At 41.7% G+C, this 24,728-nt stretch overlaps 2 protein-coding genes across 2 annotated transcripts; one reads left to right on the forward strand and one right to left on the reverse strand.

Annotated features, from left to right (window-relative positions):
* The first annotated feature begins 14 nt into the window (after positions 1–14).
* LOC135341815 (uncharacterized) lies at positions 15–7,869 on the forward strand. The gene is made up of 11 exons (XM_064538476.1): positions 15–155; positions 1,167–1,835; positions 3,705–3,863; positions 4,957–5,118; positions 5,225–5,420; positions 5,663–5,825; positions 6,088–6,220; positions 6,348–6,603; positions 6,801–7,062; positions 7,255–7,340; positions 7,469–7,869. Exons 2-11 carry the CDS (start codon positions 1,173–1,175, stop codon positions 7,774–7,776), a joined length of 2,388 nt encoding a protein of 795 aa, XP_064394546.1. The 5' UTR covers positions 15–155; positions 1,167–1,172; the 3' UTR covers positions 7,777–7,869.
* On the reverse strand, positions 7,863–24,545 carry LOC135341811 (dystonin-like). Its single transcript, XM_064538469.1, has 40 exons — positions 24,399–24,545; positions 24,171–24,272; positions 23,855–23,974; positions 23,655–23,789; positions 22,601–22,738; positions 22,329–22,448; positions 22,080–22,218; positions 21,658–21,825; positions 21,299–21,505; positions 20,882–21,043; positions 20,680–20,819; positions 20,114–20,308; positions 19,898–19,999; positions 19,592–19,759; positions 19,353–19,520; positions 18,941–19,144; positions 18,301–18,435; positions 17,957–18,141; positions 17,301–17,475; positions 16,734–17,057; positions 16,286–16,420; positions 15,631–15,867; positions 15,003–15,347; positions 14,763–14,907; positions 14,333–14,595; positions 13,964–14,138; positions 13,666–13,817; positions 13,170–13,496; positions 12,933–13,093; positions 12,506–12,662; positions 12,209–12,327; positions 11,897–12,110; positions 11,231–11,761; positions 10,923–11,051; positions 10,583–10,715; positions 10,117–10,310; positions 9,644–9,970; positions 9,149–9,466; positions 8,580–8,777; positions 7,863–8,446 (listed from the first exon to the last, which is right to left on the reverse strand). Exons 1-40 carry the CDS (start codon positions 24,495–24,497, stop codon positions 8,105–8,107), a joined length of 7,788 nt encoding a protein of 2,595 aa, XP_064394539.1. The 5' UTR covers positions 24,498–24,545; the 3' UTR covers positions 7,863–8,104.
* Between the last annotated feature and the right edge of the window lie 183 nt (positions 24,546–24,728).

The following is a 24,728-nucleotide window of genomic DNA, read 5'->3' on the forward strand; positions in this document are numbered from 1 at the left end:
CAGTTCCAGAAATGTTTTACATTTTTGTGTAGAATCGAGCCCTGCCCATCACCTTATTTCGAGGAATCTAGCTGGCTACTAGCCGGCTAGCGGTTGCAGCACAAACGTATAGAAAAAGACTTGGGTGGTGGATCTATTAAAGTTCAGCATCTTTGGTGAGTTTATAAAAGTTTATAGATCTCCTTGCTAAATTTATAGCTACCCGGTACCCAGTGCTAGCTAGAGTCTAGCTAGCTAGCTGCTGCAATGATGCAATGTAATAAAATCTAGGTGTGTTTCTGTTGCTTTGATCATGGCCTAACCATAGCTAGACTATTACAAACTGGTCTACTCTGTCATGTAGTAGACAATTTTCAATTTTATCCCTTTGTAAATTTGTATACTGTGTAGGCCTACTCAGGTTCCAAGAATAAATAATTGTAGTTTCGTGTGGGGGCCTGGGGGGGGTTAGCAGGACTAGTACATCTGGTATACATGATACACAAACATGGTTTGACATTGTGCTTGTGCTACCATTTAAATATGGTAAATGATGTATAGAAATCCTTTTAAGAGGCTTCTACTACAGAGGTGCATTTGAGTTTGTCTTTCAATAATAGTAGCCTTTCAATAATTACCTATATCATTGCAATACTGGTCAGGTCCTTCCCCCTTTATAGTTTATATAAGGAGTTGTTCTTGGGTAGATTCCCTCAAAACTGCACCCTTGAAGCCACAGTATTAAAAAATGTGCTGATCAGAGAGTGCGATAGATGTTTTGATAAGCATCTGTTTTGTGTATCCTTCTACGATAGCAAACACTTAATACCAACAAACCAGTTGTTTTGCATAAAAGCTACAGTACTACGTGTATAGTAGTGTGTCAGTAAATCAAAATTCCAATGAATGTACGATAGTAGTAGCCTTGCAACCAGATCAAAATAAAATACATTGTAGTTATTCTGAATGACAGCTATTCTACGAGTAAATTTTCGGCAGTATGCTTTGCGATGCAACAGTAAGTACAATGTACCAGGCCGCTCTTTCTACAGCCTATACTTCAATGTTACAGTTCACTTTAATGATGCATTATCTTGAACGGCCCGTTAAAATACTGCCTTATACATGCCACCCTGTGCATTGTACTTGCATATACAATCCTCACTCTATTATTGTTCATCGTCCAGGCAAGTATGGAGAACCCCACAGTGATCATAACCGACACAGGAGAGCTACAGCTCACTAGCATTACTCGACACTGCCTCCTGCACACCATTGAGGTGATCCGCCCACATATAAACCTCTCCATTGTTCTGCCACAGTCAGGCTCTCATAAAATTGACAGTTTCTGTGGTGAGCTCCAAGAAGCCATCCTCACAAAACATCCGAAGAAGAGGTCTACTCAGAGCCTACCTGAAGATCCACTGGTGCCTTCTATCGAAATTCATCGATTGTGTGAAGGAGCTATTGGCTCGTTGGACTTCACGCTTATCATTGAGAAAAACTTCCTGGCAACCTCGAAAGGCAATATCAATCTGGACGCCTTTCATCGCTGTTGCTGGAAGTACTACGAGATGGAGAGGAAGAGTGAAATATCGTACCCCAAATGGTTCTCAAGAGAATGCACGTACCGACTATGGCTGATCTATAACTGTGTGCTGGAGCCAGATTTGAATACTACTCTCTCAATGAAAACCACTAATGAAGTATTGAAAAGAATAGTTGAGTACTGTGGGTACACATGGAATCCCACCTATGCTTATGCAACAGCGACTCAAATGAGCTTTCCAGAATATCTTGCCGCCATTACTACTTACTTTGAGCAGTTCAAGTTGGAAATGTCACTCACCTGTGAGGTGAGATCACATTTTTACAAAAATTACCAACATGCACAACTACACCATTTTATTACCGTTGCAAGAATCATGCAATTAGTGCTTTAAGTTTAAAGCGACTGATTGTTTTACCTTACGCATGATGTGCATATTACATGTACGTGTACTAATACTAGTTCACTGTAGAAGGTACTGTACGTATATGTACTGAAAAATCATCCGTATACGTTGATCTTTAATTGTCACCTTTACATGTATGTACAGTACACTGTATTAATTAAACCACATGATTCTCAAGAGATCATATTCATGATTGACATGTTTGGAATTCAATGCCACTATTCAGTTCTTGCACACGTAGCAGTCCTAGCTCATATTCATGTATATGAAGCGCACTGTGATTACCCAGTGAGCTTTCAGATTCAACACTTTTACTTTGTTTGTGGTCATCTGATAAGACAAGTATGTTTGTTATGTGGATTCCTATTTTATAACTGCGATATCGCTTTTTAATGTAACATAATTATAGTTATGTGCTGGGTGTTAGTGGGGAAAATCTTTAATGGAAAGAGTCATGCTGGCATGTATGTGTAAGAAAGCTAAAGTACTTACACACCTATTTAGATATTAGATCTAAATATACTTTGAAGAAACCCTCATGACATAGCAATGTTTTAGCTTAATTGTACCATCATTCATGACCAAAACCTGCTGTTGTGTCTCAAGGGGTGGTGATGCTGCAGATTGTAATTCAGTTCGTTTTGATCCTAGCTGCTTTATGTGGTATGAGTGTGTGCTTTGCACGATTCATTCTGATCTTGTGGGTGTTTGTGTACGATTAGGTGCATGTACGTGTCACTATTGTATTTTGTTTCCAGACTGTACATGCATGTTTTGCCAACAAAATTTACTGCGGGCCATGTTAATCAAATAATTATGATGCTATACACATAGGCCAATACAATATCTACTGTACCCCTGTATTTAGTCAGAGATTGAAGAGAGAGGGATATGAAACTTAATGACGTGTACATACAATCCGTGTTGCCCAAAATGGGCGTGGCACATTGTCTTTACTGCAATTTCTATGTAAAATCATGTAAAATACTTTGTGGGACTGTATCTCTGGACTTGCTGCTACATATAGAACAAAGTTGATATTAAATGCAAGAGTAGACCTTTGGGAAGTGCAACAGCTCCTCAGCTAAAAGCCAAGAGACAGCTTGTTTGATCACTTCAACTTTTTTGACCTCTTGTACTTGTCCTGGAGCAAAATTTTGCAAAATTGTACACTAAAAATCGATTATACTTTCAGCATCAGAGCGATCTAGCCTTTGAGACAGGCACCAGTACATAGAATACATAGCTAACATTAAAACTCATCACTAAACCATCTTATGAAAACCAACTTGCTTTCTGCTACAGTCCCACAAAGGCTAGTATAGCCAATAAACCAGGGAATCTGGCGTTCTGGATTTTATTGCCACCAAATATATTGTAAAACAATCTGTGGCTAGTCAATTATATAATCATAAATTCTTCAAGTGAGTCATCCAGCTTCCCATGGGCCTGTTTTGTTTTATTTACAAATTAAACCGCCATTTTTATAGCAACGCGGAGTGCCTAAACTTTTTACTCTGTTTTACACTGAGCACATAAGCTCACGTGATCTAGTTTCATATCCCCTTCTCTTCAATCTCTGATTTAGTACAGTAGGTGAAGTCAGTTTGTTATCTTTCATGTCATCAATACTGTGCGTTGTGTACATAATTATAGCCATACTTTCGATTGCCAGGGAGTGATTACAGGCTTCTCCTGTACAATCCTCTGCCATGTCTAGTCCTTCGTTGAATGACACAATTATTATAATAGCCCATCTTCACTGTGTAGGTGATTGGAGACATGGTGGACGAGATAGTGAATGGGGTTCTAAAGACCGGGCGTCTGACAAAGAAAGGTCACATGAGGAAGAACTGGAAGAATCGTTGGTTTGTGCTCCAGCGGACAGTGCTGCGGTACTACATGTCCCGGGACAACATGACCCTCAAAGTGAGCTCTAATGCGCAGGGTTAGAGTGTAGTATTCAATAATAGCCATGTGGTGGAATGCTTTATAGCAAGTTCTGCATGTAAACTATTATTGTAGGAAAACTAACGCATAGTGTTTGCAATTTAACTCTGTCATGGCGTTTTATGTATTCTGCGGTACTGCCCTGATATAAATTGGCAGGATTCAAGTGTAGTGCATTGTAGTGCTTATTGGCTAAAAGGATGCATGTGTGCGTATACTTGATGTGTGTTGGGTGGGGCTGCATGTTGGCCTCATTAATTATGTTCAAATACTTTTTATATGACAATATTCTCCACAACGCAAATGGCACCTTGATTACTGATCACTCATGTAGGCAGTATAATAATGTACACACACACACTTGTATTCAACAAGAGTAGTAAGAGTACTCCTATCTATATACTCCTGCTTTCAACCAAATCAATGCCCTTGTGCAGACATTTATCACCTACAGCCCACAAAACCTCCAGACAATACTTTAGATTCCCCCCCTCCAGTACTGACCACCACAACAGCATGAGCCAGAGCATGAGCCTACAGTCAAGTTAATGTCTAACCAAGTATGTTTCATCAACCAATGAAATATCTGCATATATAGCCCTACTGTGAGTAGCTTACACTCAGTGTACTGCTACTATTTTAGTTAAATGCCCCAGATGAGTGGGGAGAGTTGGCACCATCAAATATCACACCCAATTCTCAAGGTCGAGCATCTGGTTGCTTTTTGTGTTCATATTTGCTTTTTGTGTTTCCTTTTTCATTATTAATTGCTATTTCTGTTCTAGCCTACCTTTCCATTTGAACATCTAGGCTCAAAAAATGTAACCACTCAGTTAATTTGATCCTTAAACTACACCAGGAACGATAGCATCGTTTTAAAATCATGCAAGCTTAGTCCGGGCACCTTTAGTTAGCAGAAGTTTCTCCTGCAAGTGCTGCAACCATTCATGTCATGACGTGTAAGCTAGTGCATTAAATAGGTGAGCTGGCCCAATGTTCTGGTCCGAAAAATAAGTACCTCTTATTATTTCAATCCCTTGACACACACACACACACACACACACATACTCAGGGTCAACTAGTGTTAAATGGCAATACAGAGGTGAAGAGTATCCCTGACAAGGGCAAGAGACGATTTTGTTTCCACGTTACATGCGGGCACACGGGGACACCGTTTGAGATAGCAGCTGAAGATCAAAGGACAAAGCATGAGTGGATGCTGGCTATTCGGAAGGTGAGCTCATTAGAAAACCGAACTGAGCAGTGTTATTAAAATACACTAAAGGTAGCTTCTGACACCAATAACATAAAATAGGTTGCAATTGTCATTGTTTTGATAGGCTATAGCTCTGGCCAAAGTGCTGGATGGGAGCTCAAAAGCAAATGAGTTTGCTGAGTCCTTGCAAGGTTTTTACCTACTAAAGTATGGGACCTCTCAGCCAGTGCTAGCTCGGCAAGACTCCACAGTGAGGAAGATGAAATTTCAGGCCACCCTAAAAGACCAGCGGAAGAGACTCTCCGGCAGGGACAGCAAGAGTGAGTGGTGTATGGAGCTTGATTAGTTATAATTTTGAAATATGAACGGTAATTATGGTACAAGACTACTAAGATGAAACCTTAAAAATTCATTAACAACTTTTCTTGACCCTGCAAGCATAATGTACATGTAAGCCGATCTTTACTTCAAAGACATGCATGCCAGTTCCAACTTTACCCAGCACACACAACTATACATGTACAATTCTCACCCGTATTATCTCTAAAACCCATACCCACAGCAACAATTCCTACAAGTGCTCAATTTGACTCCTCTGGAGAAGTTGGGGATGACTTAGAGCAGTACGTTGCCATGGGTCCTGGGCAGGGGAATATCACCAGTGACGACAGTGACTCAGACACTGAGGGCCAGTATGTACCAATGAAACCACTCTCTATCGAAGAGTGAGTTACCTGTGGCCCATAATTATAGTGAAATTTGTGCATGTACGTAACGTACCTTTACTCTTTTTACTAGATGACGCATGCAAAGTGCGTTCAAAAAATTGACATGTAGGCATGCAAAGACATATTATTGTTTCACTATGAGGCGGCTATCAGTATATTAATCAAAAACTTTTGGTTTGTACATGTATGATGCGCCTAACTCTTTTCCTGCTAAAATTAGTAACAATATAGCTATAGTGATTCAATGTTTGCTGATTAGGTTGTCTCAGTCGTATGATGAGGTCACCATCCATGTGACCCAAAGCCTCCCACCCACTATTGGAGAACGGTCCTTCATGCAGGCACGCTCTTCCGGAACATTCTCCGGCCCTTTTGTAACTACCCAAGACAAGGTAAAAATGGCGCATTATTGCTACGGTGTATATTTTCTGCTCACCTCTAAAACTTTGTAGTACAGTACACGTAACAGTCTGTCCAGTGTTAGTGTAAATCCTTGATTCCATATCCACACAACCCCAGCCACTCATTCTTGAGCCTACTCCAGAGGAGGACGAAGGTGGCTACATTTCCCTTAAGAAGGAGGCTAAGAAGGATCTCACTTACGATCCCGTCAGCTTTGAGGATGGTAACCGTACTCAGCAGCATGCCTACGATCCTGTGACGTATGATGATAAGGACAGAATGAAGAGTAAAACTGTGAGCAGGAGAAAATCTGACCCGAAGTCACCTTCACTACTTTGCCCGACCTCACTTAGTCCAACGTCACTGAGTCCAGGTACAGTACACGTACATTTTTGTGTGTATCACGGTGTAAGTTTACAATGTACTTGGAATTAGTGATTCGATTTGATTGAACTCTACATCTAGATGGTAGAATTTCAAGTATACATCATAATTATAAAGTATGCATGACAGATTGTTCACGTGCATTAAAATATTTTTTCTTGACCTCCCCCACGCACATTTATTTAGAATTTGATGATGGAAAAGACGGATCATACATCCATGTGGTCCATAGCCGCCCAAATATTCCCCCAAACTTGCCTTCGCAGACAGTTTCAACTCCCAATGCATTGGAATCATCTGCTTCGTATGATGAACCGAAGAATTGGACAGTGAAGAAAGACTCTGGTCTCTACCTGACTCTGATACATGACAGTCCCAAGAGCCCCACCTACACGGAAAACGGCATTCCCAAGGATCATCCGCCGACAGTGCCTGCACACAGGAAAAGGTATGTTCTTTAATGTGCAGCATTCGGTATTACAATTGTGTTCTATTACCCTTGAAGGTTTCAGTACTTAAGTATAATTATGTAATTGTTATATATAATTCCCAGCCTGTACATAATTATAAAACCATAGTGTGCGCATGTTATGCACGCAGCAGGCAACCTTATTGCTAACTCCTCCTCACTTGTTTGCAGCCCATCCCCTATCCACAAACATCGTTTCACCATGTCTGAGAGGTTTGACTTACCTCCTCCACCTCCACCCCGAATGAACATGCACGGTGAGTTCGATTTTCAGGTCACAGCTATAATTAATCTACACTCATGGCACACTACGTAGCTTAGTGGTAGACATACAACGTCTATACAACCACATATATATCCCCTGTCCACGAATGCACACACATAGCCTCAAGCCCCAACCTGCCCAGAGCACCCCCTCCCCTACCCCCAACCAGGAGACGCTCAAGTGACAGCCCAACTAGTCCCGTACGCGTTGCTGGTCACAGTAGTGTACCCCCTCCTCTACCATCCAAAAACTCAAGTGGTAGTCCAACTAGTCCGATAAGAAATCTCTCATCGAGTTCTCCTGAGCACAGCTTTAGGAGGGCAACTATTATGTCTCCAACTAAAGAGTACCCAAGGATAATAGAAGAGCCACATGCTTTGTTAAAACGTAGGTCATTTGATGATGGTGAACCTAACACAAACTCTTAACATCGTTTTATCCCCAATTCCACCGTGACTCGTTTGTTCTCAGCCCGTTTTGGATTTCTGTTGTGTCCAACTGTAATATTTTGCACTTTTAAAGTTCCATTTTAACAATTATACGGCCTGTAAACAGTAGTACAGAAATTGCAGGAAGAACTACCGTACAGAAGTCGAATACCATGGAGTAACAGAAACAAAGGGTGAATTTATACACTTGAAAATAATGTGAACAATTGTTGATAGTATGTAAAGAAAAGAGATAAATGAGAATATCTAATAAGTAAATGATGTCTAGCTGTGGCAAAGTTAAGAACAGTTGATAGGTGTGGAGTAGTTACATAACAAATACCTTTGGTTTACCCTCCCGGTTGTAGCCCAACAAAACAAACCCAATAGCAAGTAGCAACACCAAAAACAAAACAAGGAGGAGCCACTTCCAAGAGAAACATCTAAGATACATGTGCCATGTAGACTTAGGTGAAACAATTAAATGTTGGTACTTCTCAAGTTGTCTGATGCGTTCTTCTTTACGGCAGTTTTCATTTTCAGCTTCTTCTTTTTGCGCAAACAGAACTTCCCTCTCTTCTCTTGCTGATCTCTCACTGTGCGCTAACTGTTGTTCTAGCACTGGCAGTCTCTCTATGCTGTTGGTGGCTAGCACTTTCCATTGCTTCTCCTGAGGACATACAACAAACATTGTGTATGTTAAATTGTGTGCATTAAGGTTCTTGTAATGATCAATTCCATGCAGCAACAGCATGACCCATCACAAAGTTTCACATACATGTACAATTTAATGTGTGACTCACTTGCTCTTTAAGATCAGTCAATTTCCTTTGCACTCTCTGTTGAAGCTCCTCCACATCATTCTCGACCTGCTGACAAACTTTCTTCAGCTTTTTAGCTGGTTTGGACTTGCTGCAAATTTTATCGGTAAGCAGTTTGTCATCGAGCTGGTGAAGCTTTTGAAACTGAGGGGCTAACCCGACAAGGATACTGTGGTTCTCCTGGTATGTATGTATGTGAGTAGGTGTTGACATAAGATAAAGACAGGACCAGTATTGAATCAGTACATCTGCATGATTGATCTTTGTGGTGTGGTATATACTGTATAGCGCGAAATTTTCGAGGCACTTAGATAAATTTCATGGGTTGAATGTTTACCAGAAACACTCCCAGGTCATGCCTTCTATCTTTGCACTAATTAAAGAACAATTTTCGTGTAGGAGTGCTAACACACAAAAACAGCAAAAATTAATCCCCTCAAAAACTTCGCGCTTTATGGTATTGTTTATGGTTGCATGGGAATCTGTCTGTATCATGGAGTACATGTATGTAGGATTGAGCCACCTTCCCACGGAAATATATATGTAGTCACCATGAGCTGATGAATTATATCCGACAGATTCCCTCCGTCTCGTTCTTCAACGATAGTCAGAGCACGCTCCACCATCCCTTTTAGCCTCTCGTACGAATTGCAAAGTTTTTCATAAAGATCAGTTAGCTCTTTCCAAGGCTTAATAATGTCTGTCAGTGACTTCACCCTGTCAGTAATTGCTCGCCATGACTTCGCCAGGCTGGTGTACTCCTCTCCAACCTTCTTGACCATCGGATTGTCTCCAGTGCAGTGTCTGGAACTATTCTCAACCAGATAATCAAACTTATCAGCTCTATCTTGAATGTCTTCAGAAAGGGTCTGAAAACAGAATAAGAAAATATAGCTGATTATGATTAAGTACTAGCATGCATAAGTAAACCAGTTACAATGTAATTTCCAAGCCAAAAGGCAAAATTATAGTGGCCTTTGAATTCAAACTCCTATATGAGTAACACGTACATGAAATGCTCGAAACGTTTAAAATATAAGGCATACTTGTAGACGGAACTCCAATGATGAAAAATCTGTGGCGAAGTTTTGCACAGTACTCAGGGTAGAAACTTCAGACAAAGATTCGTTGCACCAGCTCAAGAGGGTCCCAAGGTACTCTTTGAATGTAGTCCATGAGGAAATGATGTCATCGATTCGACTACCCCACTCTTCAGCTCTGGCAGAGAGTCGAGTGAATTGATCACTGCAAGATGAAGCTTTGTCTCTAAGATAGACAGGCACGGTGAGAAACTGGTTGTTGGAGGAGTCATACTTATGAAGAGCTTTGTTAAGAGAGGTTAGCAATGATTGGCAACTGTTGTGGAGCCGGTCCTAAAATAGGAATGTACAGTAAGTAGTAATTCATACTGTAGCTAACATCCAACGACACAAACAGGCAGTAGTACCAAAAATGTCGTATACCATAAAGTACACGACAACTAATATAAGTTGATTACCCGTTCTCGATTTGTACTCACAGCTCTTTCTCTGGTGTCAGCATGAATACTTTCCAGCAGTACGGAAGGGAGGAGGGGCGCATCAAGATGGCTCTGATAGTCTTTGATTTGATCCTCACAGCTTCTGCAGAGAGACTCCACCTCCTTGACCATGGACGCCTTCTGCTTTATGGTAGTGATCTTATCTCTCAGGGTGGAAGACACACAAGACCAGCCTAGGGAGTGAAACAGCCATGCTGATTATTACAGTATTTACAGTAGTGAGCTGAAGCATTGGATACCATACACTGTGCAGCGAATGTACAGTATAATTATAGAACTGCCTCTAATCCCACACCCTGATGAACAGCTACTTACAATACGCAGTGAACCTGGCATCATGCAATAAACCTAGGAAATTGACGTGCCTACTTTACACCTCTCTAGCTCAGCATCAGCCATGTGGGTAAATTATGGGACAGGCGTTCTGTAAACAATGAAATTTTACCTTGCAGAAGGTTGTTTCTCTCCTTGGAGATATCAGGATTCTTCTCGAGTGCTTTCTTTATGGCATCACTCCCCGCTGATTGCTCAATAGCAAACACCTTCTGCTCATTGCTCTGCTGTGCCTCTTGTAGTGACTATAAGGGTGGGACAGGTGTTACTTCAAACAGGAATCGCAGCTGCATAGTTAAGTCTGTTAAGACCTCTTTATATTGAAAATTACACTGGTTTGACAGGTAAAACATAAATTGTTAAACAGCGTAGATACAGTTACATGTAGTACGTAAACGCATCACTACAGACCTGTAGTAATCAGTAAAGACGGCCACTCCCCCCTTACTCACCTCCAGCTGTTCTATCTTGTCCATGAGCTGTTCTGAGGAGAGCTCTTCCTCATCTAAGTCCTCCTCGATGGCATTGCTGACATCTTCCAGGAACTCCTGCACCACACGAGCCTCTTCCACTGGGAACACCTGCAATTACATGTTGTGACATCCTGGCTATTCTATGTATAAAGCTTCAGGAGATTCTTACCATAAAACAACTAGCTTTAGTGTATTAAAAAAATCAAACTGATCCAATTAATGTTTGTACATAATTATACCAAAAATTGCACATTGTGTAACTACATGCAGTATGCATGGTGACTTACCTGCCAACTCCTGAGTCTATCATCCAACATTGTAACAAGGTTCTCTGTCTTGACATTCACAGACTCTTGCCCGTCCTTCAGACACTCTAGTGTGTCAGCTATGTATTGCTGGTCTGCAGACACTACGAGTTCATTAAGGTCATCTCCAACGTGTACAGCGGCGTTGAGGGGAGCTTTCTTGGAGCGAGTGTCTTGAAGAAGATTCTGGGCATTGTCAAGGCTGGTATTAGTGACTGACGCATTGCCTGACACGACTCGATCAGATACCAACTCTTCATTTGCCCAATCGATCCACTCAGAAAGTTCATGTGACTGTTTCTTGAATTCTTCCCAGTATGGAATAGACTCTTGGAGATGACTGATGTATGTGTCCTCAGATGAGAGTAGTAATTGATAGCGTGCACAGAAATCTTCTGCTTCAGCTTTGAGAGGTTCGCGGTTTTCTTTACGTGAATGCTCAACAAGGAAGGTTATGGTTCTTTTTATGAATTCACACTCTTTCTGGTGATTTTGGATTTCAGTCAACAGTTGCTACCGAACACAGGCAATAAAAATGTTATCATCAGTTGTACATTAAAGCATTTTTTCAAGGACTGTAATTTGTGCAGAGTGGTACATGTACATTTAGCATACAACATTACTGTACATGGTACGTGCTTAGCTCACCTTGTGCGTTTCAATCTCCTGCTCAATTACTGCCACATCCCCCTCAGTCCGAACTTTGTCAGCAGCTGCTAATTCACAGGTCTCCAGCCAACCAAACTCCTCCCTCCTGATTCGGATCACATGACGCATTTCAGCATGGGTGGACTCCAGGTGGAGCATGGTCTCACTGAGCAACTTAACCAGTGAGCCCCAATGCTGGTTGACATCATTCCACCTGTACAAAAACATAGCATGTACGTTACACTGCAAGCACGATCAACCAATTTCTGAAACAGAACACCGGGATACAGGTTTTCATTTTCTAAAACATACCTTGAGTCAACATCACTGGTTCCATTCTTCTTGACCCCATCCTCCTTCCTGAGTTTGTCTGCTAATTTCTGGATCTCAGTAATACCCTCCTTCTTGTTAGACATTGTATCGGTGAACTCCTGCAATCGTTGCAATGGGATTGAGTCGTATGCACTTGAGTACTATTTAATACCACCCGACAGGCAACACATGCGCACACATACATGTAGCATGTTACATGATATGGCATTAACAACCAAAGCCCAAAAAATACACACATATTTATTGAGTACGCAATACAATTTATATAAATTTAACCTTGCAAGCCTGTATATAGTCCTCCACTCCTTCGTCTCCCTTAGTAGTAACCTGTTTGGAGAATTTGTTAGCTTCATCCGTGATCCAGTCCAAGAGACCTTTGACTTCTGACTCGTACTTGTTCCACAGTGCTATCAGTTCAAGCAGATCATCGCACCTGAATACAGCGTAGGGGATGCTAAGATGTAAATCAATATTGCAGATACATACATGATTGTGTAGGTTGAGTTCATTTTGAAAGCAAGATATAGCAAAGTGTGCACTCTCAATCATCTAGGGAAAAAACTTGTTGGTGCCTACATGTACATGTCACCACATAATCTCATGCAATCTCATGAACTTTCTGCTGAAACGGGTACTGTATTTAGACTAACTTTGATAGAATTCAAATTTTCTTGGGAAACGGAATTTTAACACCATGTAGTACCTTTTAGTGAGAGCTTCTACACACTGAGTCCACCTGTTGCCTAGTCCCACCATCATCTCATCCAGGACATCACTTGGCTTGTACTGGTCTGACAGCCGCTTGGCCTCAGGGCACAGCGACAGGTAGTCTTCTGTATGGGTCTCTACATCACGCATGAAATCCTACAAAACATGTGCACTGTATAATTATAATGAATGTATGAAAATATCAACTGAATACATCCGACAGTGCTCTTACATAAAATTCATCCAATTGCAGCTGTATCGTTCCAATCGGCTTCTTGACATCCTTCATGTCAGTCAGGCTCTTCTCAATAATTTCTAGCCACTGTACAAAACTGTCCACTTTCTTTTGAAAGTCCTGACAAGCTGACAATGCTTCTTCACAAAGCTCTAGTCTTTCCACAGATTCTTGAGAGAGGGTGGAAAATCGGGCATCCATATCTTTGGACTTAGTCAATATATCAGCTCCAGAGTTGTCCTGACACTCTTTGAGGAGGTTGGTTGACTCACTAACTACATCCTCGGGCTCCCTCTTTTTCTCCAGCAGCTCATCATCCAGAGTCTGCAGGAGGAACAGTGTACCTCATCATCTATTTACAGTGTAGCTACATTTAGTTTACATATACATGAGCGTATGTAATCAGGTCGCACACATCCAGTGACACAATTATACCCTCTAAAATTATTGAGGTGCTACATTTACGTACTAAAGCGAGGCTTTAGGCACTCACCTGGAGGATCTCCCCCTGTTCCTTAAGTCTAGTGAGGTTGGCCCCAATGGGTCCACACTCAGTGAAGGTGGTCTCTCGCTGTGCTACCCACTCCTCTAGACCATCACAAGACACCCAGAATGACTTGATACGGGGCATCAGAGCCTGACACACTGAAGGAGAAAAGGAGTTATTTGTTACACAATGTTACTCTGTATTATATACACAGCTATAAAAACTAGAGAGCAAGTAGCAGCCGAACATATTACAGTCTTCACTACACAATAGGCACTGATATACTGTATGACAAGACAGTCACCTTTCTCCCTCTTGTCTTTGTCTTCCTCCAGCCTCGTCCACAACTGGTTCATTTCAGACATCTTTCTTTCCACCACCACCACATTGGGACCAGATAACGTTTGTTTGAGGGCGGCCACTGCCTGGGTCAGTGACTCAATCATCACCACCTGGCCCTCCATCTCAGTTTCCAAGTCCTACAAAAATCCCTAATATGCACTGTACTTGTATGAATACGAAACCAATGTTCACCACAGTATGGGGAGTGAATTGACTTGACTAGTAAAGAGCTAAAATGGTTATGCACATGTACAAAGTAAGCATCTAGGGTAAAAAGCTGTTTCAGTACAGTATACATACATGTCTTAGGATGAAAATCAGCCCCACTTACCTTCAGTAGCTGTAGATGTTCCTTGAGTGCAGTTAGATTTGCTGGTGGAGGAGAGGCTAGTATCTCAAGTTTTAGCTTCCCCTCGATCCAGTCAGTCATGGCTTGCAACGACTCAAAGAATGTCTGAATAGAACCTCCATTGATCTCCAATTGATGCTCCCTCTCTACAATGAGCTCCTGGATCTTGGACCACTTTTTGGATATAGAGCCTAAACGCTTCTTAACATAGGGCAGTGGCACTTGGGAAGCAAAATCATCGTCAACTGCAAAACATTGCATGTAAAAAAACTGGAAGATGAGCACCATAGAAAATTAGAGAAAACTTTTTACATTTTTGATACAAATACATGCATACATTTAAGTCAAAATGGTCACGTGGATGTACATGTAATATTGAGCTGAAATAGAACAGCTTGATTGAGACAACTACCTGAGAATGGAGGTGGTGAAGGTTCTGAGGGAGAGGGAAGGTTACCACCACTCTCATCGGGGATCAGGTGATCCCCCCATTTGTCACTGTTGGCCATCAAGCTCTCATACTCAAGAGTGTGAGCCGATACCTTCTGCAGGTACCCCTGTATTAAAACAAGTAGTATGGGTGACAAACATGAATCACAAGCATTTGAAGCACTATGGTACCCACACTTTGTACTCATAACACCTTTGTTACCTCCAATCTGTTCTTGTGTCGACTTATAATCTCATCCGAAGCCTTGGCCTGAATGCGTACGCACACTTCATCATAGAGTGTGCTATGAAACTCGTTCAACCAGTTGGCAAAATCAGTCAGAAGATTTATAAACGAGTCAAACAGGCTGGCCCCCTCTGTCAACACACCCACACGCATCTCCACGCCTTCACACAGAGTCTTGAACCGCTGCTGTATATCGGTGGCTTGGTCAGTGATCTCCCCGGGAGGCGATCCCCTGGTCGTTATCTCATCAATAATGTTCCTACTGGTGGAAGTGAGGGCATTCAGCAGCACCTGCTTCTCTTTACACTCAGACTGGAGCTCCTGAGGTTACAAAGTGTATACAGTGAAGTGATTGTATGTAAGTTGCGTGTTGTCATTCCCTAGATTCATGATGTGTGTGCTCAGTTTTTGTAAAGTATGTAGATGAATGGGCCACTACTACGAATTCATATAGACATTACCTGGTTGTGCGCACAATTAGTGCTCGAATAAGAACACGTACAAAATAACTTTCTTCACAGCATGTAATGTATGCATGGTAAACTTCTAGGCTTTGCTAAATCTTTCTATCATACATGTATATGTAATAAACTAATAACCCTACCTGAACATCAATCAACAGCTCAGCAGGTGAGACGAGAGGTGGTTGTGTGCTCTCGGCTCTGGCCACTAGCTGCTGCAGTCGAGTCTCCGCCCCCTCCAACCATCGACTCAGGTCGTCATAGTTATCATAATACTCAGCCCACCACTGTATGAAGAGGGTAAGTCTCATCCTGGCTCTCTCAGTATTAGAGCTCAGTGTTTCCACTTCATCTGCCAGCAATCGGTTCACTCGGGAAATCTGTATAAAGAACAATAAAACTTTACCTGTTAAGAGTCATTGCTGGAAGAATTTAGTACATGAGCAACCCCATTTCGATTCATTCTTGGTACAATACCCTGTACGTATGGTATCGACCTACATATCCATGTTATTAACAGATTTATACCTTATGTTTGTGCTCGAGGTTCAAAAATCACATAATTATATTATTACTGGGTTCGAAACCCATTCTATCTTTTAGTGGTACTTTTAGTACCCCACTGGTTAATTAATTGGTCACTCTACTTTCTATAAAACAGAGTTACATCCAACACTGAAACATACTGCCGAAAATTACATCCCTAATAACCTTAACTAATGACAAGCATACTAGTCTATATGTGACTTGCATAAACATAAACGTCTTGTTGGTGGCAGCAATTCTATTGCCTTTTACCTCCTGATATGGAGGCAGTGTGAACTCCTCCTGCTCCCCAATGTCATCCATGGTATGTTCACAATCCTCAGCCACTGCCCCAAGGTCATATGCCTCAGCACTAAGACCCTCAAAGAAATCACCAGACAATTTCAGCTGTAGTAACAAAAACATGAGATTATGAAATGAGTGGCAACGCTAAAGGAAGTGTAAACAGACAATTTTTTTTTATCTCAAACCTCAAACCGTGGCACAATCGTAATACCTTGAAGGATTTTAATATAATGTAACCGATGTACATGTTATGTATGTAAAGTGCTGTTTATCCAGAAATTAACCCCCAATCCCCAATCAAATTGAAATACGAATCGATAAAGCACGTCATAATTACTAAATACTTCATGAAGTGTATGAGACACAGACATTTCTCACAATACATGTCATGTACATGTAAACTGTACGACTCTACCTCAAGGTCTGCCAGAACTTCTTCAAGCTCTTCCTGTCCCCCCACCAACTCCATCGCCTTTGAAACTATACTTCTCCCGTCTTGCATGCTCTGCAACAATTGCAATTGCAAATAAAATACATTGATGATGGGCTGTAGTGCATCTGAGGTGGTCTGCAGCTTGAGCCTGTTCTCCTGCAGTCTCTGTTTCTCCAAAATAGTAGCAGGGAGCTCTAGAGAGGAGGCAGACTTCCGCATGCCTGGACTGGTCTCTTGTTGCACCTGTCTCTGTAAGAGGTCCTCTTCAATGTCAGTGCAATCGTTCTCAAGTTGGTCAAGCTCCTCCTGTAAACAAAGAACCTTTGACACCAACAAAATAGCAAAATTACAAGTACATATACGCGGCAAAACACAAAGAAAACTATTCCTAAGCTTGAACAATGAGTCTGAATGACAACACACTACAAAAGAGTTGCATATGTACATGTACATATACTTGACATTGGGGACAACGAATGTATAGTCGAACGCCCTCCAAGTAGGTAAGTACAGGTAGCAACTCAAGCATACAAGTATTAGCATAATAACCTGACTGGCCACGAGAATGTCAGCCTCCTTGAGCAGCTCAGCAGCGTTGTTATCAAACAGCTTGGCGAGAGGGAAGCCCTCCACAAAGATGACCTTCTGTGAGACCAGTTCCTCTGCCTGCCTCACCATCCCAGACATCTTCTGCAGCTTCATCATTATCCAGTCATTGTACTCACTGCAAAACCAGAAAGAGATTAATCAGTGCAACTGGGACGAGTTGAACAATGACCACTCTCAAATCCTCCTCTGCCAGCAAAATGTAGCCGCGGCCTCTCATCAAGCATATACGGTAAGCTGAGTTGGCATAACTCTAAAGTACTACCTCAAAGAAGTGTAAGGTAATCACCAGTATGCTATGGTGTCATTCGGTAATATGAGGTACACAAATTGGGAACAGGTATAGTAAGTAACACAGCATCAAGTATCCTTTGTACGGTATACATGTAGGCTGGTAGAATAGTACTGAAAACTGACATTAGCACGTATATCTAACAGTGACTACCAAGTCAGGAAACCACATGTAGTCTAGAGAAGTGTTTAGACGTTTACAGAGAATGAGAAAACAAAATGAACTGCTCAATTGGAGAAAGAATGAAGACACCCAGTCTCTTGCATGAAGTACATCTATAATCTATAATCTATACTCAAATCTGTACCTGACGAGAAGTTTAAAGCTGTCACTGACGTTGTCTCTGAGAGGGTGCCACAGCACCTGGAGTCGAGATAAATCACTCCTTATCCCGTCCCTGTTGCCTATTTTCTTATTAGACAACAGGCTCTCCCCTGTGGCAACCAGACGGTTGTACTGGACCTCCATATTAGTGAGCTGCTCTTGGTAAGTCTATAGGAAATGTCGAAGCACAGAGTAAATATTGGCGTAATTTACAAACTTTCCACTACTTCTTACTTATTACATGTATGATTGTATTCGCAGACACACACTTAAGTTATAATTGCGTACAATGCAGACATACGCGAACTGATTTGATCACTTAATTACCATGTATGTGGTAAGGATGGTGTTGTCTCCATTGGATGACTCTAATGGCTCAGTTCCTACCATTTTGGTCATCTGGCTAATGAAGGACTGGGTCCCCCCATACATTCCAGTGAACGCCTTCCAGTCTATCAGCACCTGTACATGTCGAAGACAAATGTGCAATGCATCGTGCACCTAAAACTGTATAACTAAAATGTTTTGCGAGCATCAAACATGCGTGTTTATGACATTGCAAAAATAAGATTGCAAAACTTACATGTACTTGGATGGCATCACGATCCTTACTGATTGCAAAAGGTAGATAACAAAATGTTCTGCTATATAATATTTGGCTCAGTCGTAAAACATTGTAGTGCTACGGTAGTATGGGTGCCGGCCTACACACTGTCAATGTACATGTAAACCATTACATATGGGGCATCTTTTTAAACAGCTTGTGATGTACATGCAACTCTACAATTATTATATTGCAACAACTGAATGAAAAGTTTAGTACATTGTACTGGACTCACTAGAACCATGTATCAACCATAAAACCAACTACCAATCCATCTTGATCCAAAAACCTTTGGTGTGCAAGCTAGTACATGTACACACAATCCACACATGCATTTCACTGCATTCACTCTCCCATGCTCACCTTCTTGACAGCTGACTCCAGCGTATCGATAGCACCAGTGTTTTGTGTGACCAGGTCAGAGAAGCGCTGTTCAAAGGAAGAGAGTTTCTGGTCTATCGATTGAGCAGCCTCCCCGCCCTCCACCATCTTCTGCATCATTATATCACCATGCTCAAACAGCTCTGTGAACTGGCTCTCATACGATGGCAGCTGCTTCTTTAGTGCCTGCATTGGGAAAGGAAGCAAACATTAATTCATGAGGTAGCCAATTAACTAAGTGTCTATGCCAGTGTTCCATCAAGACATTAATTTTTGCAAACGGGTGACACACCTAATGCAAGCTACGAATGTGGTGGGGTGGGATGTTTCCATCAAAATTATACTCTCAGACATGTATTTCTGGCACAGTATATATAAACATTCTATTACTAACCGTGATCGTTTGGTAGCATTCTTCTGTCTCTTTGATGTCATAACCATACGTTTCCTTAGCAACTAGTTCCTCAACATGATCTAACCAGTCACTCAATTGACCACACCCACTCTGGAAGGTAGTCCACAGTGATAGACATTCCACTAGGAAGGCCTTTTGTTGAGTTACCTACAGTAAAGACAGTGGAAACAGTATGTCATACACACTAACGAGTGAATATAAATCACTATTTAACTCACTCTCTCCTTGATAGTTTCATACGCTTGAGTTAGCCTCTCCACAACTTGACCACAGACTCTAGACGTTGCTCCCTTTGGCCACACCTCTACTAACTTTGTCAGTAGATCCTGCATCTCTGCCAATTGCTCATTTTTCTTCTTCTCAAAGATTCCATTCTCAAAGTAGTCCTATGAAAGGAGAAAACTATATGCACTGCGTATCAGCATTAATATACATGGACAAATACGCAAATACGTATATTTGTCTGAGTTGTAACAGCACATTATAAGAATACGTTCATCTAAAGTTTGACAACAAATTCTCACCAACAGAGCATTCATACTGACAGATACCTCCTCCGCCGTCAGCAGAAGATTGGGCTGGGCTTCCAGCTCTTGCTTGACTTCCAAAATGCTGGCTCTTACAGTCTAGAAAGTAAAACATGCCTTATATGTACATGCAGTATGATCATGCATACACAACAGTTAGTAGCTGCTACCAGTCCTACGATTACGGCACAGTTACTTGTATGGAGTCCTCACCCGTTGTTGATTCTCAAACTGTAGCTGTGATAATCTAGCAGTCAGTGACTCTGCGGCTAGGTCCCACACCGTCTCTACCCAGCCCACCCTCCTCAGCAGTTCTTCCTCTTGTCCACTGCTGCTCAGTATCAAAGCCACCTTAGAGAGAGCATCACGAATTCCTGCCTCTTGCATTGGGAGCTCATCCTGTGCAGTCTGTGCAAGGGCAGAAATGAGGGTAAAAGTTCAATAGTGTCATGGATACTATAATATAAACAATGTATTCAACTACAGTATACATGTTTTGTACATGTAAGTAAACTGTAAACAAAATGTCAAAACATGAATTAATGTGTGCAGTAGATACATGGGCTTCATCTAGGATTAAATGTTTGGAGGGGGAGGTTTGGGCGTACGTAAATATGCCGCAAAATGTTTGACCACACCCTCTATTACATGCTAGTGTATCTAGTTACATGTTGCACATCATACACAGTATTAATGTGGTGATGTCATTATTCTACAACATTTTAGGGGGAAGGTTCACCCCTGCCCCCCCCCCATTAGATGAAACCTTGTACATGTACCATTAGTGCCTGCAGAAGTATGGTGATGTTCTCGGGTGTGAGTGTCGTGATTTCATGAGGTAGGTGCTGGTCGAGGGTGGCGTCATGGATCATTGATAGTAGCTCTACACTCTCACTCCACCCACTGCTATCACTCTCGTCTACATAGACACACATTGCCAAACCAGTTAACACTGTGCTTAAAGTGGGAAAAGTGCCTCACTTTCATACGATCCACTGCCCTCTTCCCTGCTAGAACTACCTTCTTCTTCACTAACATCGTCCCCAACACTGACAGATTCAGGAAGCCCTTGAGGTTCTCTAACTTGATCTTTCCTTACCCCTATAGCTTGGACTGTACTGCCAGAGCCTGTGCTCTCAGCTCCTGAAAGAAAATAGTGCACAAGATCATACTGCTGTAAAAAGCAAAGGGGCCAGAAAAAGATTTTTGTTGGTGCACAATTCAAATTGTAGGGGATAAAATAGCTTGGAGGCGCATTTGGCACACAATTATAGTGAAGAAAATTTAGATTGCTCAGTTACGACACTATAATTGGGGGGTGCCTTTATTAGTACTGCATGTACATACGTGTGTGCATACAGTTTGAGAAAATGAGGGATTTGCACTACAGTAACGCACCGACTACTGTGTCACTGTCAACATCACTACCCTCCACACCAATCCCAGTCACAGCATCTAAGTCAGTGCTTCTCTGCTGTATATGTTGCTGTACATGTATAAACTGTTTTGGCGAGGTTAGCTTTTCATCCAGATCAGTTTCTTGTTCAAATGGAGGTCCAATGGCCACCATCTCATCCAAGTCTGTCTCTCCCTGCAGTTGAGGCCCTACACAGTGACAAAATTAGAAAATCAACACAAACAACAACTGAATATACACAGTCATGCATGGATTCTCAAAACATACTGGTACAACGCATACTTTGTATCAGATATACACGCACAAGCTACTGTAACATTGCAATGTACAATGCATGTACCATCCACTGGACTGAACACTCGCTGTGTGATTTGTTCCATGTATTCATCATCCCCTAGATCAGCATCCACCGAGGTTTCCAGGGCAACGTGGTCATGTTCCGCTCCTACACTGCTACCACTGTCTGATAAGAGAAGGTCTTCACTCGAGTCATAGCCAAAATTCGGGTCTGGAATTTACATGTAGAGCACAGGAACTTATCACAATTAACATACATGTACCTGTAGCACGACCGTGCATCTATTTGCACTACAATGCATAAATGGAAAGTACGCATGTACAGTACATAATTATTATCTGAAAACTAGCACTACTTTTTAAAAGTACACTAGCAGCTCATGCTAAGTCCAAAACTGGGCTCTTGCATGTCCTTGCAGATAATAATATAGTCACTTGATTACTTGATACAGGGTGCATCCATACCTTGGTCATCAAATATGACTTGCTGCCCACTTGCATAACCCCCTCCCTCAACATCCCTAACTGGCTCTTGACAGAGGAGAGAGTAGAACCCAGTCAGCCAATGTTCCACATCGCTCAGTTCTTTCAAGTAATTCTCTCTCTGTAGCCATTGTACAAACAATAATAAAATATTGGCACTTGTACGAACACAAGTAAAACATATGAAACCACCCAGTTGTGTAAAAGTCACCACCCCCAACCTGCGCTCACTTTCTCCTTTTGGAACATGTCCAGTTCTTCTATCTTATTCTCCAGTCGTCTCTCTAAGTCCTGACAGAAAAGCAACTGTGTAGTTGCTGAGTTGCATATGCTCTCACTCTCTCTGTACGCCTAATAGAAATGAAATTGAAATTGAAACACTTGCTTAGAGTAAATGTAGTTTTAAGGAACCACAAACACAGAGATTGGCCCATAGATATAATTATGCTACAGCTGTATGTTTGGTTCGAGACAATTCCAAGCAAAAGTGTGTACATGCTGACCTGTGACTTCGGGCTGATTGAGTCTTGCTCTATCTGTTGTACTTGCTTTTGGACAAAAGATGCTTGTCTTGTTGGTCGGGGGGCATCCAATATAGTCTGAAGTCCAGCGTCACATGACGCTATCGTTTTACGTACATCCTACATGTATATTTACATAAACAATGTATGTACACTGACAAAAAAAATGAAAAGGTACTCTCAACTAAGAAATACAAGGATGAAATTTTGCTCTTCGCTTAATATGCAAGGTGTACAGTACATCCATTAGTAACAGTGACATATATGATCTTGGAAGAAATGACAATACTGTACATGTACACACAATGTGTGTCAACATGCTCATACAAAATGAAGCATAAATCAGCACATCAATAAGGGAAGAAAGCGTCATTAGGACATACATGTATATCCTACATGTATATGCACTTCCCTACAGTTGCCTAGGATGCCCATGGTCTAGAAGTAGTCTGTGCCTTCATTCGGGCTAGGCTGCCAAAAATCAAATCTACTTACATGTAGTTGCTTTTGTTTGCTCTACATGTATAGCTGGAGTCTTGACGACGATAAAAAAGCGCTTGCTTAGTGGGCTGATTTCAACAGAGTGGATCTCGATCGTTGCTGCTTTGTCTGACTCTGGGTACGAGTGGTAACAGCTGTTTGTGTGGCTCAGAGGAAGTTCATGCAGGGCAGGGCAGGGCTCAGAGTCTCTGCCAGATCAGCTTTTCTATAACAGCCAGTTCATGAGCAATTTGTTCAAGCACAACTAGATTACGGATTCGGTAATTATAGAACGGTTGATAGAGCAAGCTTTTCGATGTTTTCTTTTTGCTTTCTGATACTCTTGTAATGTGTAGTTACCATCGTGGTAGAGGAGTAAATGCGCAACGTATAGCCAGTCAAGTAGGATATATGCAAAAATGTAACTCATACCATGGTTACTGGTATCGTAAACCAACCTTGCCCTAAGGCTCAGTGGGTTTACTGCCATAAATCCTTAGAACCGTGGTAACTATAACATGTCCACCAAATTCACACACAGCTCTTAGACTATCACCTTCACAGAGTCGAGCAGCGTCTGTGTGTCAGGATAGCTCCAGTCTTTGTCCACCTTTTGTCCCAAAGTCTGCTCAACATCTTCAAGAGTCTGCTGAATGTCCTCCAGCTTTTCCTTGTGGATAGATATTATCTCCTGGTACACAACATGGTGGGAAATCAAAGTAATCATCGAGACCAGACCCCGTGCAACACACTTACTTTAAACGAAGTGTCTTGCTTGATGGAGAGAGATCGATAAAGATCGTCAAATGAGAAAGACAGTTTTAATTGATTAACTGCAGGGTCCGATTTCTTAGTGTGAACAGCATCAAAAATATCCTGTACATGTAGTAAAGTTTACGAATCAAGCAAATTACTCATAACATGCCAAGGTATTACCGTATAAATGTACTGTACTTCAATCAATAGTCATGCCTTGACTCAAGATCAACCAAATTCTACACATATTGCATACTATGTAGTGTACTGACAGAGTGCTAGTGAGGCACAGACTTAACAAAGAAAGTACATGCACCTGCAGCTGTTGTATGGTGTTGAGTAAGGTTTGGTAGTCGGTGGAAGAGCTGGGAATGTCCTTGAGCCTGGACTGGATACTGCGGTACCATTGCCCAATATCCTGCAACCAACACATCTACAGTGTCATCATAATTATGCCCACCCTAATAGGCCTATAAATCAAAACAGTACTAATACTAGGTCAACCAGTGCTCAGACACAAGATTAAGAGTGTTGGTTTGCTGACCTCCTTGGCCTGAGGCTCGCCTCCGAGATGGATCCAACTCTCATCTACAGAGGTACCAGGAGAGTCCTTCACTATAACACTATCATTATCAGACATCATAGGCTAGGCTGTTTTTGAAGAGCCAAAGCATAATTCCAATTAATGCACAACAACGTAGTCCAGTGCAGTATAACCGCGGCCCTCGATTATAGCGATTTTGCAGACCACCAGACTATAATCTGCTCTTGAGCCCCCCCCCCACCCAACAGTTTTGCCTGTATACTGGTATTTTGTGTATCGTTATTAATTTGTCACTCCTACACTAACTCTACCTGACACTTTCATTTCCGA

The sequence above is a fragment of the Halichondria panicea genome, chromosome 9 (assembly GCF_963675165.1).
Source record: "Halichondria panicea chromosome 9, odHalPani1.1, whole genome shotgun sequence".
In the NCBI taxonomy this organism is placed as follows: Eukaryota; Metazoa; Porifera; class Demospongiae; order Suberitida; family Halichondriidae; genus Halichondria; species Halichondria panicea.

Bases quoted from the DNA above. Each gene is read 5' to 3' on its own strand.
- LOC135341815 (XM_064538476.1), top strand. From the start codon at position 1,173: ATGGAGAACCCCACAGTGATCATAACCGACACAGGAGAGCTACAGCTC. The intron at 3,864-4,956 runs GTGAGCTCTAAT...ACACATACTCAG, and splicing joins GGGACAACATGACCCTCAAA to GGTCAACTAGTGTTAAATGG. The intron at 7,063-7,254 runs GTATGTTCTTTA...ACTTGTTTGCAG, and splicing joins GTGCCTGCACACAGGAAAAG to CCCATCCCCTATCCACAAAC.
- LOC135341811 (XM_064538469.1), bottom strand. From the start codon at position 24,497: ATGATGTCTGATAATGATAGTGTTATAGTGAAGGACTCTCCTGGTACC. The intron at 23,975-24,170 runs GTGCATGTACTT...CTACATGTACAG, and splicing joins ACACCATACAACAGCTGCAG to GATATTTTTGATGCTGTTCA. The intron at 16,421-16,733 runs GTAGAGTCGTAC...TTGTTACTACAG, and splicing joins AAGTTCTGGCAGACCTTGAG to CTGAAATTGTCTGGTGATTT.